At 25.5% G+C, this 17,263-nt stretch overlaps 1 protein-coding gene across 1 annotated transcript in view; it reads left to right on the top strand.

Annotated features, from left to right (window-relative positions):
• The first annotated feature begins 611 nt into the window (after positions 1–611).
• Positions 612–17,263, top strand: part of LOC136983832 (neuropeptide receptor 15-like) — a 34,189-nt gene continuing 17,537 nt past the window's right edge. Inside the window, exon 1 of the mRNA XM_067280704.1 lies at positions 612–1,076. Within this exon, the coding sequence (XP_067136805.1) occupies positions 649–1,076 (428 nt within the window). The 5' untranslated portion in view covers positions 612–648. The remainder of the gene's footprint in view (positions 1,077–17,263) is intronic.

The following is a 17,263-nucleotide window of genomic DNA, read 5'->3' as shown; positions in this document are numbered from 1 at the left end:
TAATTTATACGTAATATACGACGTTTGATAGATAATATATGAATAAATTTGTTTAAAAAAAAATATATATATAATTTTCTTTAAAGTAATCTATTCATTTTTAATTGTTCTGACAAACAGACGTACCGTTGATTTTTTAAATAAAAAATATATAAATAATAATAGTAGTAAAACATGATTAATTCCTTAAAATCTCTCGCTATTTATTGCTTAAATTTAAATTTTTTATTATTAATTTCCTCCATATTTTAAAGCAGAAGGCTCATCTACAACTTCTAAAAATAAATAAATAAATTTATCAAATATTCATAAACGACAAATCCGAGATGAATCAACCTTAAAAAATAGATGAAGAAATCGTAAAAAATCACTCATAAAATCATTAATTTTTTAAAAATGCCGTTAAAAAATTAATCATATAAGATTTATTTGAAGAAATAATAAATATAAATTTTTTTTTCCATAAAAACGGCCAATTTTTGACGTGTTTTTCCATCTTGAAAGAATGGAACGACACTTGTGAATTCTCATCCCCCCGAAAAAAGTAGCCTCGAGGATATTTTATTTCCTCTATCAACCGCTAGATGTCACTCTACGAGTTTAACTTTTACTTTATATATAAACGGTCGTGCCACCTTTCCTGACATCATGAGTTCGATCATGTCAGTTGACGTCCAACAGTGGTCCTATAACTTGACGAACTTAAGCGATATTAATCAGACAATAGAATTGAATGTTGATATAAATGATAGAGTAGATGTTGCATCTTATTCAGCCATCGTGTGTCTTTCCTTTCTCTTCTTTGTCATCGGTTCTATCGGAATTGTTGGTAATCTATTAGTTATATACGCAATACTAAGTGATAAACGAATGAGAAGATCCGTTACAAATTTACTACTCATGAATCTAGCTGTGAGTGATTTTATTAATATGGTAGTATGTATACCGGACATTATACAGTTTATCGAAAATCATGGATGGAGATTGGGTCTACCATTGTGTAAAGTACTCCGGTTTACTGAAGTGTTTGCCCTATACGCATCTGTCATGACACTTGTTAGCGTTTGCATAGAAAGGTTAGTAACTTTTTAAAATATTTTTACTTAAATAACTTTATTTAAACGGATTTCTACAGATAAAATATATTTTAAAGCTCTCTAAAGTTTAAAATATAAATTTATGATGTTGTGCGTCACTGCAGTGCTTCAAGTTATCCATTTGCTAAATCTAATAACAGAAAAGATTTTTATTGTTGTAAAAGATGTATATATATATATATATAAATATAATGTATATTACAACAATTACTTTATGAAATTACCTTAAAAATGAAATGAAATAAAAAATAAGTCATTTTCAATAATCAAAAATGGACAATTTTTAACGATCAAATTTCCGTTTAATAATGTGAATATATAAAGAAGTAATTGAATATTTTATGAAAATAAATAATAAAAATTATCATAAAATTTATATTCAAAATAATAATATAATAAAAAGTAAATAAAAAATTACTTAGAATTACCAATAAAGATAATATTATGAGAATTTCATGTCAAACTTTAAAACAAAAAAATTATTTTAAAATAATAAATAAATTTTAGGAATTAAAAGAATTTTTAAAAAAATTAATTTTAACGAATATTTTAGAATAAAAAAATATATATAAAAACGCAATTAATCATTTTAATATTCTCTTATTAAATTAAGTAATTAGACTCGTTGAATTAAAATTTATTTCGTTAAAAAGCTAATAACGTTTACTATAAATTACAACATATTCAATTTTTAGTTATAATTTATTAGGGTAACATTTTGAATTTACAAATATTTAAAAAAAGAAATCAATTAAGGATTCACAAGCTTGAAAATTAAAGTTTTAATAAATCAAACGTACTAAAATGTTCCTTACTACATAAGCTGATATATTTAAATTTTTACATGTAAATACAATATATATATTTTATTTTAAAGAATTTATAAAGTACTTTTAGTGTTAGAATTTCGATTATAAAATATTCAACTACAGTTACACGTCTGTCAAAATGCAAGAGCTTAAACCGAGTTCATGAAGAATTACTGAAATACGAAATACATCTTTACATCTCTCAGTTTTTTTTTTTAAATTAATAATAAAATAATAATGATAATAGATAATAATAATAATAATAATAATAAACAAAGTTCTAGATGTCATATGTAAAAATAATGTACAGTACAGTACAGTACTAAAAATTCAAAAGTATAAAATATTCATGAAATTTATGATATAAAATAAATGATTTCAGTGATAAGACATTATCAAATGAGTTTCTTTCTCTCCATAATTCCTTTCTATATTCATTTTTCCAGCCAGAAATATAATTTTTGTTTGTCAGAATTCGTATTTTTCGAAGAATTAAGCAACTTGAAACATGTTTAAATCTAAAAATAGTCACGCGAATTAAGTTAAATAATAATTATTTATTAAATAAGACAATTAAAATTAGCCACAGATTATGTAAAACAGCGTATAAATAATGAAGATAACGTTACTCAGTTTATTTTCTTATTATTTTATAAGGTAATATAATTATATTAATACTGTTTTGGAAATTTAATTGATTAATTATAATTAATATTTCCAAATAATTAATAAAAATAATTTACGCGATAATAATATATATTTAAACGATAGATGGAAAATATCTTACCGTTTTAATTTTGTTTTTATAGATGAAATTTTCATTTAGAAAATTAATTTGTATGAGTATTTATAATTCATTTGTTTATTTAAAAATAAATCCTTTTTACATATTTTATTCGCTTTTTTAAAATTCAGTTACAACGTTTTATTTATTAATTATAAAAATTTATATATTCTTGTGTTTAAAATGATAAATTACAATAATCGACAAAATTTATACATATATTCTAACAATAAAATAATAATCTTACGTTATTTTTTACGTTATTTATTTATTTTAATTATAAAAAATATTGAAACATTTTATTAAAAATTAATTTACATTTAATTTTTTTTTATTGAAAGAATACATAACATATATTTTATTATTTAAAAAATTGTTGATTTATTACAATTTTCATTCATTCAATTTGTTAGTTTATGTTATCAAAATAGCGCGCGCTTTTTCATTTATTTATTTTTCATATTTCATTTATGTTTCATTCATAAATTTAAACTTTTATTACGTAACAATGTTTTTCAATTTGTCAATTTCATATTTTTAAAAATCGCGCGCGTATCGTAACATAAAATGTGTCAATTTCACTTACGGTTCATTCATTAATTTATGCACGTGCTTTTAAATATCAGTTTTACTTATAGTATTCTATATTTTTATTCATAGCTAATAAAACATGTATTTTTACGCCTTTTTTTAAATTTTTAAAGTTTAAAACCTTTACAAAAAACAATTTTTAATCTATTATTTAAAATATATTTTAATTTATATCCTCTTATTTCTTGTGTGATAATGATCCGTTAAAATAATTTTTCTTACATTAATGGCTAAAGTAGTTTAACTGAAGAGAAGTAATTTGTATTTAGCTTAATTGCAGGTATCAGATTGAAAAAAAAACTAACATTGTCGTATAGAAATGTTCGATATAAAAGAAAAATAAGGAGGGGAGAAAAATATATTCCTTAATATCGATCGTACAGTTAATGGATCATTTCTTTTCTCACCCTTTCTTACATTTGGAGTACTTTATCGTACGTTAAATGATATAAATTGTGTTAAAAAAACTAAATTACATTTATTTAGTCGTATGTTTGGATTTAGAAATTAATATTTTATAAAATTTTCTACAAAATTTCGAATGAAAGAATAAAATATTTTGATAAATAATTTAAAAATTAAATTGACTTTTTCAACGCACTTAAAATATATATAAACCTATAATTTATTATTAAAATTATGTTTTATCCTTTGATAAACGTAGAAAAATCGAATATAAATTTCTAAAAATAATTTTAATTCATGTGTAAATATTTTAATAACATTATTATTAATCTGCAGGTTTATTACCACAATTTTAATATCAATTTTACGATATCGTAAGCTTGTATAAAAAATCTGTAAAACTCGTGGAAGTAGATTCGTTATTCTCTTTTTTTTTAAAAAAAATAGAATAAATTTATAAATATTTCTACAATTTAAAATTCCTAGTAAGGAGTTTTCATATCTGACTGCTTAGATCTTTACCGCATATAAAACCGATAAATATATCCAGAAAAATCGATAGAAATTCTAGGTTTTTTTGGAATATAAAATGATCTTAAAACAAGCGACGAGAAATTTAAATCACACATCCATTTTAATGTAATTATACGTAGAAATTAGCTCTAAAAATTAAAAATTGGCGCCTTATTTCCTATTGTAACAAGCTTTAATGAAGAATCATATTCACAATTTTCTCAATAATTAAATTTATTGTTAAAATTAACATTTTAATATAATCCTTATTAAGATTAATAACCTTCAATACATGTTTAGAGTTTATATATTAAATGGAGCGACTTTGAATTATGTATTCTCTCTCTTCCTTCAATAAAGTATAAGGAAAAGGTTATGTTTATAGCTAATTTTCTGTGTTTAAACTAATTAAATTTACTAAATATTAACACGCAATCCTTACAATATACGTATCAAGAACAAGTTAAAAGTTGTTATAATTTAAACGTCTTAAAACTTTACTAATTAATTGTTCTAAAAACTGATTTTAACCTATAAAATACATAATTTTAGCACTTAATATGCATAAATTTATCTTTATTTACCTTTAATTTAAGGGCAAAAGATAGCATTCGTTAATCATACATGAAAAGGATTTTTAAATTTAATTAACTTAATTAGTTCTTAACAAGAATATAATAACGAACCTTTTATTCAATTATGTATATATATTTAAATCTATCGCGATATTGGTTTTCAGCTATTTATACTTTAATTTAAGAACGAAGTTTTAATAATAACTTAAGCAGTTTGTAGTAGCCTTTACAAAATACGAAGAAACATATCTTAAATGTTTTAATAATGTCACTTTGTTAATTAAAAATGAGTAAAATTAATGAAAATTTTGTTAATAAGAGGAGAGAGCTTAAATTCTTTCTATACTGTTGGTTTTTTACGTGAGGCATTTTATAAATCATGAATATTTATAAAACATGAATGAAATTGTTCCGTAGAAAAATGTAAATTAAAAATTTTTTAATTATAAAATAGTAAATTTTCTATATAGTCTGGTACATAAATATAATAATTAAAAGAATGTAGGAGGTGAGCCAAGCATAAAAATATTTCATTTTATGAACGTAAGAAATTTTCTATAGTGAATTTCCTACGTTTAGAAAGGATAAACGAGATCAAATTTTTCTCGGAGGAAAAAAATTCTGTAAAGGAGAATTGCCCACATTTCCTTTTTTATAGGAAACGTAGGAAATTTTTTACAGAAATTCTAATTATTGTCTCTCTCTGTAAGTAATCTCCTACGTTTTCTATGCTAGGAAATTAAAGTAAGTAAATTGAGAATTTCTAAATACTTTCCTACGTTTTTTACGTATTAATATATACTTATATATGAATATGTAATGAATATATACACGTTTTTGCTAAAATGATATGTACTTCAGGAATATTTTACCTTATATACGGTTCTTTTTGGATATATAAGCTTGTTAATATAAAAAAATGTATAATTTTCAAACATTTTGATCAACTTTTAGAAGCAATAACACTTTTCAAATTATGATAAGGAAGATACTTCGTCTACATCATTATATTTTTATGTTTTACTTTCATCAAGATCCCCAATATCTTTAAGGAATTTAGAAATAATTTATATTTGCATGCATTTTAAATCAATACTCTCCGCTGATATTAAGAATTTAATATAAATCTTAAATTTACTGGGTTTTATATTATAATATGGATTTATTGATCATACAAAACCAAGCAAATCATATTACTTCTTTATATTTGATTGAAAACAATTGGTTAGCTTATATAGACTTAGACTTTGTTCTAGATCCATAGATCTATAGATCCAGGATCAGGAAGTGTTAATTAAGGACGATGAAATCATTAATTTACACTTCATTAACGACTGGTATTAGCAGGTAAGCTGTCTGGCATGCCAAAATTATTGTAAATCAAATCCATTTTACTGAGTGCATCATAGAGTCGACCAATATAGGTGAGGGTAAGAAACGACTCTTCGATCTAAATGTGGTAAATTATGGGGTAGGAGCTCATAAGGGTATCCAAGTCTATATTGTTATATTTTAATTATTGTCTTTCGTCTTTGTAATATAAATTACAGATAAATTTCTAATGATTTTCGAAAAAAAAATTCAATGTAAAAAATAAATATATTATGGAAATTGATACTGGAATTTTTCTGTACAACAATTCTAGATAATTACTGTACAGAAAATTTTAAATTTAAATTTTTAGAAAAGAAATTTATACAATTCTCTAAAAACAAATCCACGATCCCATCAAAAACTTCTCTAATTTTCCCTTATTCCTAATAACATTCCTCCAAAAATTTTCTTTAAATTTTCTAAAAAGAACGACTAGAAGAAATTTCGAAGTAAAAATTATAACTTCAAAAAAATCCCCGTGGAAATTTTCTAAATTATATATATTTTTAAAAATTCTGTAAAACAATTTTCTAAATTCCCTGAAAATTACTACAATACTCTCTAAAAAATTTCTCAAAATTCCCGAAAACACCGTTCCAAATTCGCCTGGAAAGTTTTCTGAATTTTCAGAGATGTTTCCTAAAAAATTATCAGTCAAATTCTATAATAAATTTCCAGATATTCTCAATTTTAAGACATTTAAATATACAATTTTTCGATAAGGAATTGCTACTATTACATATTTTAACATTTTCAAGTTAATATTCATCACATATTATTGATGCAAACTTATGCAAACAGTCATAAAAACACTTAAAAACACAACAAAGAAGAGCTTACAAATTATCATTTCAGTCCACGATCTGTAATTTCCTCTTAAACCTATTCTTCTCGCTTAACAGACGTGTATCACATTCTTGCAGCAGTATCAGATTTATACTTAAAAAACAATTCTGTAATACGTTGAAAGAAGATAAAATTCCTTTCTGAGATTCAATAAAAAAAATATATATAAAATCCTCTTTTAACATTTTAAAAATTGTTTTATACGGTTAGGAATGGGATCTAAGACAAACGAACCAATTAAATTTAATTATTCGAATGACGCGACGACGACTAACCAATAAACGAAAAGTGTCGGTTATTTTCCCCAGTTTAAATTTATGCTCTTCGATTATTGGTTAGTCGTTGTTGCGTCATTCGGTCGATCCAATGTAATTGGCTCGTTAATCGAAGATCGTTATTGGTCGAGTTGCAATAATTAATAGGAGTTAATTAACAGGCGGAATGATGCTACAACGTTATAGACATAATAGCTAACCGATATACATACGCAGGGTGTACCAAAAGTTTATTAACCTTGCACAGAAATTAAGATAAAATTGTCGTTAAGTGCCGTGCGATATTAATTTGAACAGGATGGCCCAAAAGCCAGTTAACCACGTACTACTGCATAGAAATCTCGAATTTGGTTTAGAGCAATGCATTTTTCTTTTCTAAATTGGTGAATATACGTATATAATACGATTAATTAAGGCAAGAATTTACAGCGTTTAGCCGACTTTTGCGCATTCCTCCTTCTGAAACTGTAATGATTTTGTATTATATGGAATTGTAATGATATATACATCAAGTACGATTAAAGTAATTAAGGCAGAAATTTATTCTTAACCGACTTTTGGGCCACCCTCTTTGTGCAATTTTGATGATTTTGGCTTATAAATATTGTTAAAATCATTGAACGACGCTTGAAAATACTGAAAAAAAAATCGAAGAAAAGAAGTACAGTACTGTACTGTATTGATGATTTTCCTGAGGATATTTTGTGAAAAAATTTAATTTTCTTATATGATAAACGTGAATTATTTAGTTTTAGATAAGGAATATATCATTTTCGGTACTTGAAATACAATTTCTGTAATTAAATTTATTATAATATATATTAAAATTATTAAATTATAAAAGTTTGAATTAAATTGAAATATTATTTTTTTTTAATTATACATTTCTAAAAGAAATAAGAGAATTCAAGCTAAAATTATTTTAAAAAATACAAAAAATTTAAATTAAGAAAAAACCGTCACTCTTCGATTACTGGTTATTTATTGTTGCGTTATTTGATTAGTTAGTTGTGATCGGTTTGTTAATCCATTATCTGTATTGGTCGACGGTTATTACGAAATTGAAATTTTTGGATTATTCTCCACAAAATTTACTTACAGTGATACCTCGGTTTTCATCGATAATCCGTCCGAAACAATCGGCGAAATCCGAAACCGAGACAATTATTTCCATATGAATCAATGTAAATCCAATTAATTCGTTCTAGACGCTCCAAAATACCTCTAAAAAACACATTTTATAAAGAATAAATATTGTGTTTAATACTAAAAATAATAAGAAATTAATATTAAATAAATATAAAAATTTAATGTTGAGAATAAATAAACACAGCCTATAACATAAAATTTAACATGGCATTCGAAGCGCTATGGCTTTGGAAACTTTCTTTGGTCCCATGATGGAGCTAAAAGGAAAAGAAAGTAATGGAATTGTTTGGCTAGATGCGCGGGGTAATACTCACACAACGAGAAACAACGCCACACTGAGCAGGAAAACACGTGGGTCGCCCTATTTTTTCGCAAAATTAGCAGGCGGTCACGTGAACACGCTAACGAAATCCGAGGCAACCGACGAAAACCGAGATATCATTGTATTTAATAACATTTGAGATAAAAATTTATTCAAATTTTGTTTAAAAAAATGAAATTCACACTAAAAAGAATTACGTAGTAATTAAAACGTGACGAAATTAATACGCAACAGTAGAAATAAAAATTGTACAATTAATTAATCGTTACATATCGAATACGTCAGTAATTAACACGCATTAATTATCGTGTCATAAAATTATTGATATTTGTCTGTTACGTCAGCTTAAGATTAAATATGGCGGAATTTTTTAAACGATCGAAAATTCTCTTGAAAAAAAAATTCCATATTGAAAATAAGTGGAATAGAATCATTATTTATAAGTAGAAAGAAGAATCACTTGAAAATATGATTATTACAACAACTTACAGCAGTTACTTTCCTTAAGATTTATAAGATAATAAACAATTTCTTCTAAAAAATAAAGAAAAATTACGATCTATATTTATAGAAATCTTGTTAAATATCTTTTTTATTTAGCTTTTACTTCAGGCATACTTTTCTATAACAACAAAATATATCAGAAAATTTTCAATTTTGAGCTCTACCAACGATCAAAACTTTTTAAATTTAAAAAAAAAACCGACACTTTCCGATTATTGGATAATCATCGTTGCGTCATTAGATCAGCTGAACGTAATTGGCTGTTGATCGAAGTCCGTCATTGGTCGTTGTTTATTAAGAAATTCGAAAATTTGAATTTGAATATTTTACTGTAATTTGTTTTTTCAGATTTAACGAGATTTATTTGATACTTTAGAAATTATTCTAAATATTTTTATTGATATTTTCGTATTGTATTTTATACATTCTTGTTTGCTGAATTTGTTAAGTTGAATTTACAATTTTTATTCAATTTTTTATTAGTTCTTTTAGATATTTTTCAATTGGCCTACGCTTTAAAAAATTAATTTTAACTTAAATTTTCTTTATTTGAGAATTTAATTATTTAATTTCTTTTCGAAATTTTTAAAATTTGAAATTTCAAATAAATAAATTTGAAAAATTCTGTTGTTTTATAGTTAATTCTTCAATTCTAGTTTAAAATTCTGCTATTTAATTTAATAACTTTTAATAAATTTAGTTATAATTTAATTTATAAACTCTTACAGTTTATATAATAATTTTTAGTAAAAACTTTAACTTAATTTAATTTAAAATAATAATTTTATTCAAAATATCTTTATAAATATATACAAGAACTTAATTTTAATTATTAATAATGTATTTATTTATTACTTTCCTGGCTTTTATATATAAAAGGGAAAGTATGGCGTTCCATCAAAGCATGATCTCCTAGGAATTTTACATTTTTGGACTCGGTGGTCCTTCAAATGTCCAGAAATGCAAAAATTCCAAAAGTTTTGCATTTCTGGATTTTTATCCATTCCTGTGTAAGGATACTACTGTATGTGGGGAACAGTTTTGTTAACCCAATTTAAAGCTTAATTACTCCTGGGCCTTTTGTCAAAAATTTCTGAAATTTCGTAGGGAGGTTCGTAAATTAGTGGCATTGATGCTATTAAATTTTGGTGGTTAAACGTCACGGGGTTGGAGAGGTAAAGGAGGTCGCGTGTCGTATCTCGAATAAGGTAAAACTTAATAAAGATTTTATTGGTTATTAGCATTTAAATTTCTTTTTATAAAACTCATCTCTACCCTAAAAATTAAGGCTTTGGTCATTTTATAATAATTAATAATATAAAATATTTTAAAAATAAAATCTCTAACAGATGGCGCCACACGCAATTTTAACTCTTTTGCCGGGAAAGTTATGAAACTCATTGCTGGATTTTTTATAAAAAAACTCAATTTTTCTCTATAAGTTAACTACTTTTGGGTAAATATAATTAAACCATTTCAACTTTTATAAAATAAATAATTTTATTTAATACTGTGTAATTATAATTAATTACACAGTATTAATCTTTAAAATCACTTTTGAAGTAAAAATGATAATAATTCGTACAAAAATAAGTTCAAAAAATGAATTAATATTAGTAGATAAAGAAATAAACTTTCAAAATTTCATCATTTTTCATCAAACAAAGGACAATTTTCTACGTAGAAGAATGATCTTTCCTTGAAGATCTTTCATCCAAAAAATCAAGACTTGAACCCATTTTTTAAATGATATATATAATTTAAAATAAAATAATCGCTAATATATCTTCTAGAAATCGATTTTAATTCATGAAATATGCCTTATCTTAATATATTTCCATTAAAATAATACTAGATCTAGACAAATAACTGCACCATCCATCACTTTTCTCATTACTCTTTCAAAGTTCTCCGTGTTTATAGCGTGAGTTGTTAACCAATAATATCACTAAAAGTCCATAATATTAATAAGATTATATAAGATTCACTGTGTCACGAAATGTCATGTGATTACTCTTCGTTGTTACGTTGTTACGTGGTGACTTTATATAGACTTGCAATTGCATTAATTCCAATGGAAGAGGAGAAGAAGAAGAAAAAGGAGAAAAAGAATTTTCTTGCAAGAAATTCCACACTTTTTTAATCGAATTTATCGTAAATTTAAGCTGAATTTTCTGTTTCCAATTCTAAGTTAATTTATGTAAATATTCTGCGACGAAAATAACATCTTGTGGGATTGGAAATTAATAAATTATAGTCAAATAAGTCACGATTGATAAGCTTTTATGTCATAAAGTAACCAGAATACATCAATTATTCTATGTTTAGCAAGAGTACGTATGTAAGTTTATGTCAATCAGTTAATTTTGTACATTAATTAGCATAAAATATGCAATTTTTTACGTCATTATGCTTAAAAGATAAAATTACAAAAATTTTTTAATAATTTTCTGCCTTATTTCACGAAATTTTAATCATTGATGGACGTGATATCTATTGTTATTAAACATTGTTATTAAACATTGTTATTGAAACATTAAAAGATAATTTCAACTTAAATTTTAAATTTAATTCAAATTAATCAAGTAAAATTACATTTAACAATGATCGGTAGTATATATGATTGTCTAAATGTTTATTTGTTAAGTAGATGAAAGTAGGCGGAGATTATTCTGTATCGTTAACCAATTACTCTTAGGTTAATTACAAATTCGGTCACTCTTCGTTAATATAATTCTATTGGTTGCTATCTTACGAATATCGCTAAGGACAATATATAATTTTAAAAATTTAAATAATTTTATAGAATTACAGAATCTTAAACTGTATTTAAAAATATATTTAGCATAAATCGTGTGTATGTATCCTACTTGCAAGCATTATATCTAGGTCCCACGATGGAGCCTGCATGTCGTAACTAAGCACTGCAAAATTCCACAATATGGGAGTTCTGGAAATCCGGTCTTTTTCTGGTTCATGAACAGTGCCACCCTCTTAAAACGTCAGGAGTACTGTACAGTACATGTGAGCAATTCTCCCCCACAAATACTAGAAAAACCTTCGTCTATAAATCACTAAATGCATCTTCAAACCAAAACCTTCATGTATATAAACTTCGTTATTACGAGTATATACAATTCTCATTGTTGGAATTTCTTCAAATTAAAACCACGCTCGACTTAGCGACATTTTCAGAAGCAAAGAAACGATGGCACTAAATCAAGGTTTGGCTCTATTTATACTTTAAAATAAGGAATATTCGTGCAGAAATTCGTGTGGATAGCGAAGTAGATCATCGTGAGACTAATCGAAATGTCTATTAATCACAACATAATCAGCGTTACTGACAGTTACACATATTTTCACTCTCTAATCAATCAGCAGAAGGGATTAGCTCATGTTTAACATGCCCTACTTTACTCATAAGGTCTTAAAGAACAAAAATACTAGAAGAAAAGTATGTCCTCTTTTATTAAACAATATATTTTCTCAAGACGATAAAGAATTCTGTTATATTGTATAAATATAAATCTACATTTTATACTTATAAATGAATAATGCATGCTTTCCTTCATATTAATGAATGAGATGATGTGTTTCCTGTTATTATTTATAGTACTATTATTACGTTCTACGTCATAATGCAGCTACTATATCTTACGTTCCTGATATTAATGTAGCGTATTATACATATGACTAAAGTAAAGACGTCTTTACTTTAGTCACACTACTTATATCATCTAATAAACGCAGTGCATACCTTAGGTAACGTTACGCAAGCTTCGCGTTACGCGGTCTACTGTATGAGTATTGGCTACATATATTAATAGTATATAGTAGGCTGCAATTTTTTCGTATTTTAATTTGAAAAAAATCACGTGACTTCCGGTCCAAACCGGACGTTCGTATATGGTTAATTGGAGACCCTAAGTTTTCCTCATCTAGTCTCGATTTTGGTAGTGTCTTGCCCCTGTACATCATACTTCTCCTGTTAACAATCGAGTCATGCCGGCTATCTGTCTAACTGTGTTCTCGAGATTAACGAAGGACAGACGGACAAACGGACGACAGTAAGAATGTATAAGCCTGCAATTTGAATATTGCAGCCAAATGCAAATTATTAATGACTAATAAGCCATAATTTTAAGTTAAAATCTCTACATTTCTAGCATTTAGAACCGAATCTTATAGCTGAAAAACGTTTAAAAATAACAAAAAAAAAAAAAAAAAAACGCTTAGAAACATTTTTAATGCCATCACCTAACAAAACAGAAAAAATAAATATATATATATATATAAAATTCGATCAATTCATCATACATTAATAAGCTGATCACGTTGAAAGTGTTTCTATTGTTTGAATGGAGCACTTCCTACTCTTATTATCCATCTCTAAGGCAACTTGAATTGTACATTTTGCGATTTCCTGAGTAGAAGGAAGACTATTCACTTTGGCAATTGTAACACCTTAGCCTCGTGTAAATTCTGTTTATCGAATTGGAACAAATTGTCAAACTCATTCAATATCTATCCCTTTTATATTGAAATTCAGCACCACTTACGACTCCATATTGATTGTAAAGAAAGTCGTACTCTTCTATTGAATGATGTTTTCCTAGAGTTGGTTTCATCAATAAATGTTTTCACCAGGCATGGAATGTTAATCAATTCGACATTTTTTCCCTATTCTCTACATAATAAATTAATAATTTTTCTTCTTTCTCCTCTTCCTCTTCATCATTTTAAGTGATATTTTGGTATTGCATCCAACTGGCAAAACATAAAATAATGATAAATTTCGACAAAAACTCTGATTAAAATTTCCAGTTTCTGTAATATTCTATTTTATTAAGTCGATTTATTTTAAAAATGTTAATATTAAAAGTTATTTTCTTCCATTTTATTGGATTTTTTTAAAGAAATTTATAGCTAAACAATTAGATTTTCGTGAAAAAAAGCATGAAAATATTAAATTTGAAGTATATTAAATAGGCTTAGTAAATATATTTTAGTTTTTTTAAGTTTTTAACAATGACGAAGATAACTTATTATTCAAGTAGTTTTTTTATAATTAACGCGTATTCTATGACGTAAATTTTTAAAATATATCATAAAAACGCTACAATATTTAATTAATGCTTCAAATGCTAATGCTTAAACATAAATTTAAGCGTTTACAAAATATAACAGCTTAAAATAAAAATTTAGAAGTAAAACACGGTTTTATTATTTACTTCTAAATTTTATATTTAAAATTTTTAAAAATTAGATAAATTTCTCGATAAAATTGTAAAAGGAAGCTTTTTCTTTCTCATCTTTTGCTTCTTCTTTTCTTCCTCTTCTTTTTCTTGTTCTGCTCCTCCTCCTCATCTTCTTCTGCTCCCTCTTTTTTCCTTATTCTCCCCTTCTCTTTCTCCTCCTCCTACTTTTTATCAATTGAAAGAAATAATTGTAAATAATGTTTTGATTTTATATATAAAAAGCACTTTTGTAGATTCAATTACTTATTCGACATAAATTGCCTTCTCTAGAAGCCACATGACGTACATTATCAGTATTTATGAGAGAAAAATACCAAATAAATTCCTTAAAAATAGAAAAGAAACCACCCAAAAAATCAGCAACTCAAATGACATTTTTCAGAATATTTAAATTACTTTTGCATTTCCAAATAGATTTTCAATGACTTTAATTAATTGTAAAGGCCTCTGTTATATATTCTAACACTTCATTCATCGAAATAAAACTAGTCATAATTAATTCGTGAATATAAAATTAAACAGAAATAACTCTTTTTAATTCTAATTTTAAAAATATATATAATAATAATTAGAATTAAAATATTTACTCTATAATTGCTAAATTTAATATCTAAAGTTGTGTTAAACAATCTTCGCCATTCAAACTGCTCGAAAACAATTAAAAATATTTAATTTAATAACAATTTTATCACTTCTAAACCAACAATAACATTCGTTATTTGATAAATGTTTATATAAATCTAGATAAGGCGATATACAATAAGTGAAAATTAATTTAATACTTCCATAAATTTGGCATTAACCTTTATTGTAAATATATGAATTAAATAAAGATTTTAATTGTTTCTACGCATATATTTATACTAAAATTCCTCTAAGCTGATATATTATGGGTTATTACCAAATTTATTAGCTGAAAATTTCACGAGAGACTCATTAATTGATTGTAAATGGAAGGTAAAAGTAAAGATTTTCATTTATACTCTATCTATCTAAGCTTATATACTACTGTGCTTAATTATATAATGGCCTTATTGTTATATCGCGTGTTGATTCACTATACAGGATGCTCAGAGATGATTTCCTGAGCTTTTAAAACATGATAAACGAAGTTTTACGTGCCTGAAGAAGTTTCTCGGTCATGCAATTGGATAAGAATTACGAGCTTTTAAAATTTAAATATTATCGTTCGATGATTGGTCGGTAGGCGTAGACATCAATCGTGATTGACAAGTTTACCTACGTTTCGTTTCCTGTACTATTAATTGTGTAGGAGATTGTATTTTACACCTTAATTACATTCCCAGAGCGTGCTATTCGTGCTAATTAAGATAAATTATTCCAGAGAAATGTATTAAAATTAAGATGGCGTGTTTCACAAATGGTTAAGTATTCGGCAACCTAACGAATTTTCGGTTTATATATAAATTATTATAGATAAAAAGGTCATTATTTTCACTTTAAATTTTATATTATTTAACTTGTTTCTAATTTAATTTACGTTTAATGTACTGTACTGTACTATTTATATTAGGTGATATGTACTAGTCGAATACTTAATTTTAAAAACTAAATATTTTTGGCTAGTATTTTCTACATTCTATATTAAGGATGGTCAACTAGATACTCTATTGCCACCAGGAAAAGTATGACGTACAGTACAGTACGTTAATTGCGACTCGATCCATGTCAACACTGTATTTTGCAGTAATTTAATTTAATTTAAGTTTTGCTAAAATAGGCGTGGCACCGTTATATGACACTATAACGTAACAGGTAGTGTATAATATGGTATAAGAAAATCAATGTCATCCTCTGAAAAGTAATTAGCAATGCATTTGTTTATTTAGGATAATGTACTGTACAGTATTATATATTTTTACTTCAATATGACGTAATTCCTACGTTTATGTAGTAAGAAAGTGTAAAAATGACGTCAAATCAACGTAAAAGTGTACAGTTTTGAAACGAATGTCTAATTATCTTCAATATAATTCGTATGTAATGCTAAAATGTAATGAATAATATGTGAGAGTAACAGTATGTACTGTACGAGAATAAGTGTTATCCTATTGAAAACATTTATTTCAGAAGTGTACACTTTTACGTTAATTTGACATAATTTTTACACTACAAAAATATAGAATTAACGTCAGAATAACATAAAAATGTATTATTCTATTATTCCGGGAAAAGTAATCTGGAAGGATGATTTAAAAGATACAATCAGAATGAAAAAGAATTAAGCGTATAAGTAATCGTTTATCCCCATAACTAGTACGTACAGTACTACTTATGGGGATAAACGATTACTTGTTACATAAATTACGTCACTTTTTTACTCTGAAGAAATGAATGCCTCCTAATTTCCATCCATAAGATAGCATTGTTTTACCTATACCCTAATATAATGAACACTGTATATAATACTACATAATTAATTGTAATTTATTGTAATTTTCACTTAAAAATTTCATAAAATAAACCATCATTGATAGAACAAAGTAATGTTTAATTCTTCTTAACGTTACTATTTTTAATGCAAAAATTTTTTTCTTTTCATACACAATTCATTCTCTAGGGGCCATACACAAGAATATTCAATCAACAACTTAACTTATCAAGGATTCTCACTAAAGTGTGACGTAAGTAAATCGAACCTTCTGTTGATAAAAAAAAAATGATTACAAGAAGAAAAATGACTCATTTGTTTTTTATACGTAAGCAAACATTATTTTAGATAAAACATTATCTCCAA

This window comes from Centruroides vittatus, unplaced genomic scaffold (assembly GCF_030686945.1).
Source record: "Centruroides vittatus isolate TY-2023 unplaced genomic scaffold, ASM3068694v2 contig_120, whole genome shotgun sequence".
Lineage (NCBI taxonomy): Eukaryota > Metazoa > Arthropoda > Arachnida > Scorpiones > Buthidae > Centruroides > Centruroides vittatus.
The sequence above is the reverse complement of the archived record's forward strand: the minus strand, read 5'-3'. Positions and strand labels throughout refer to the sequence as shown.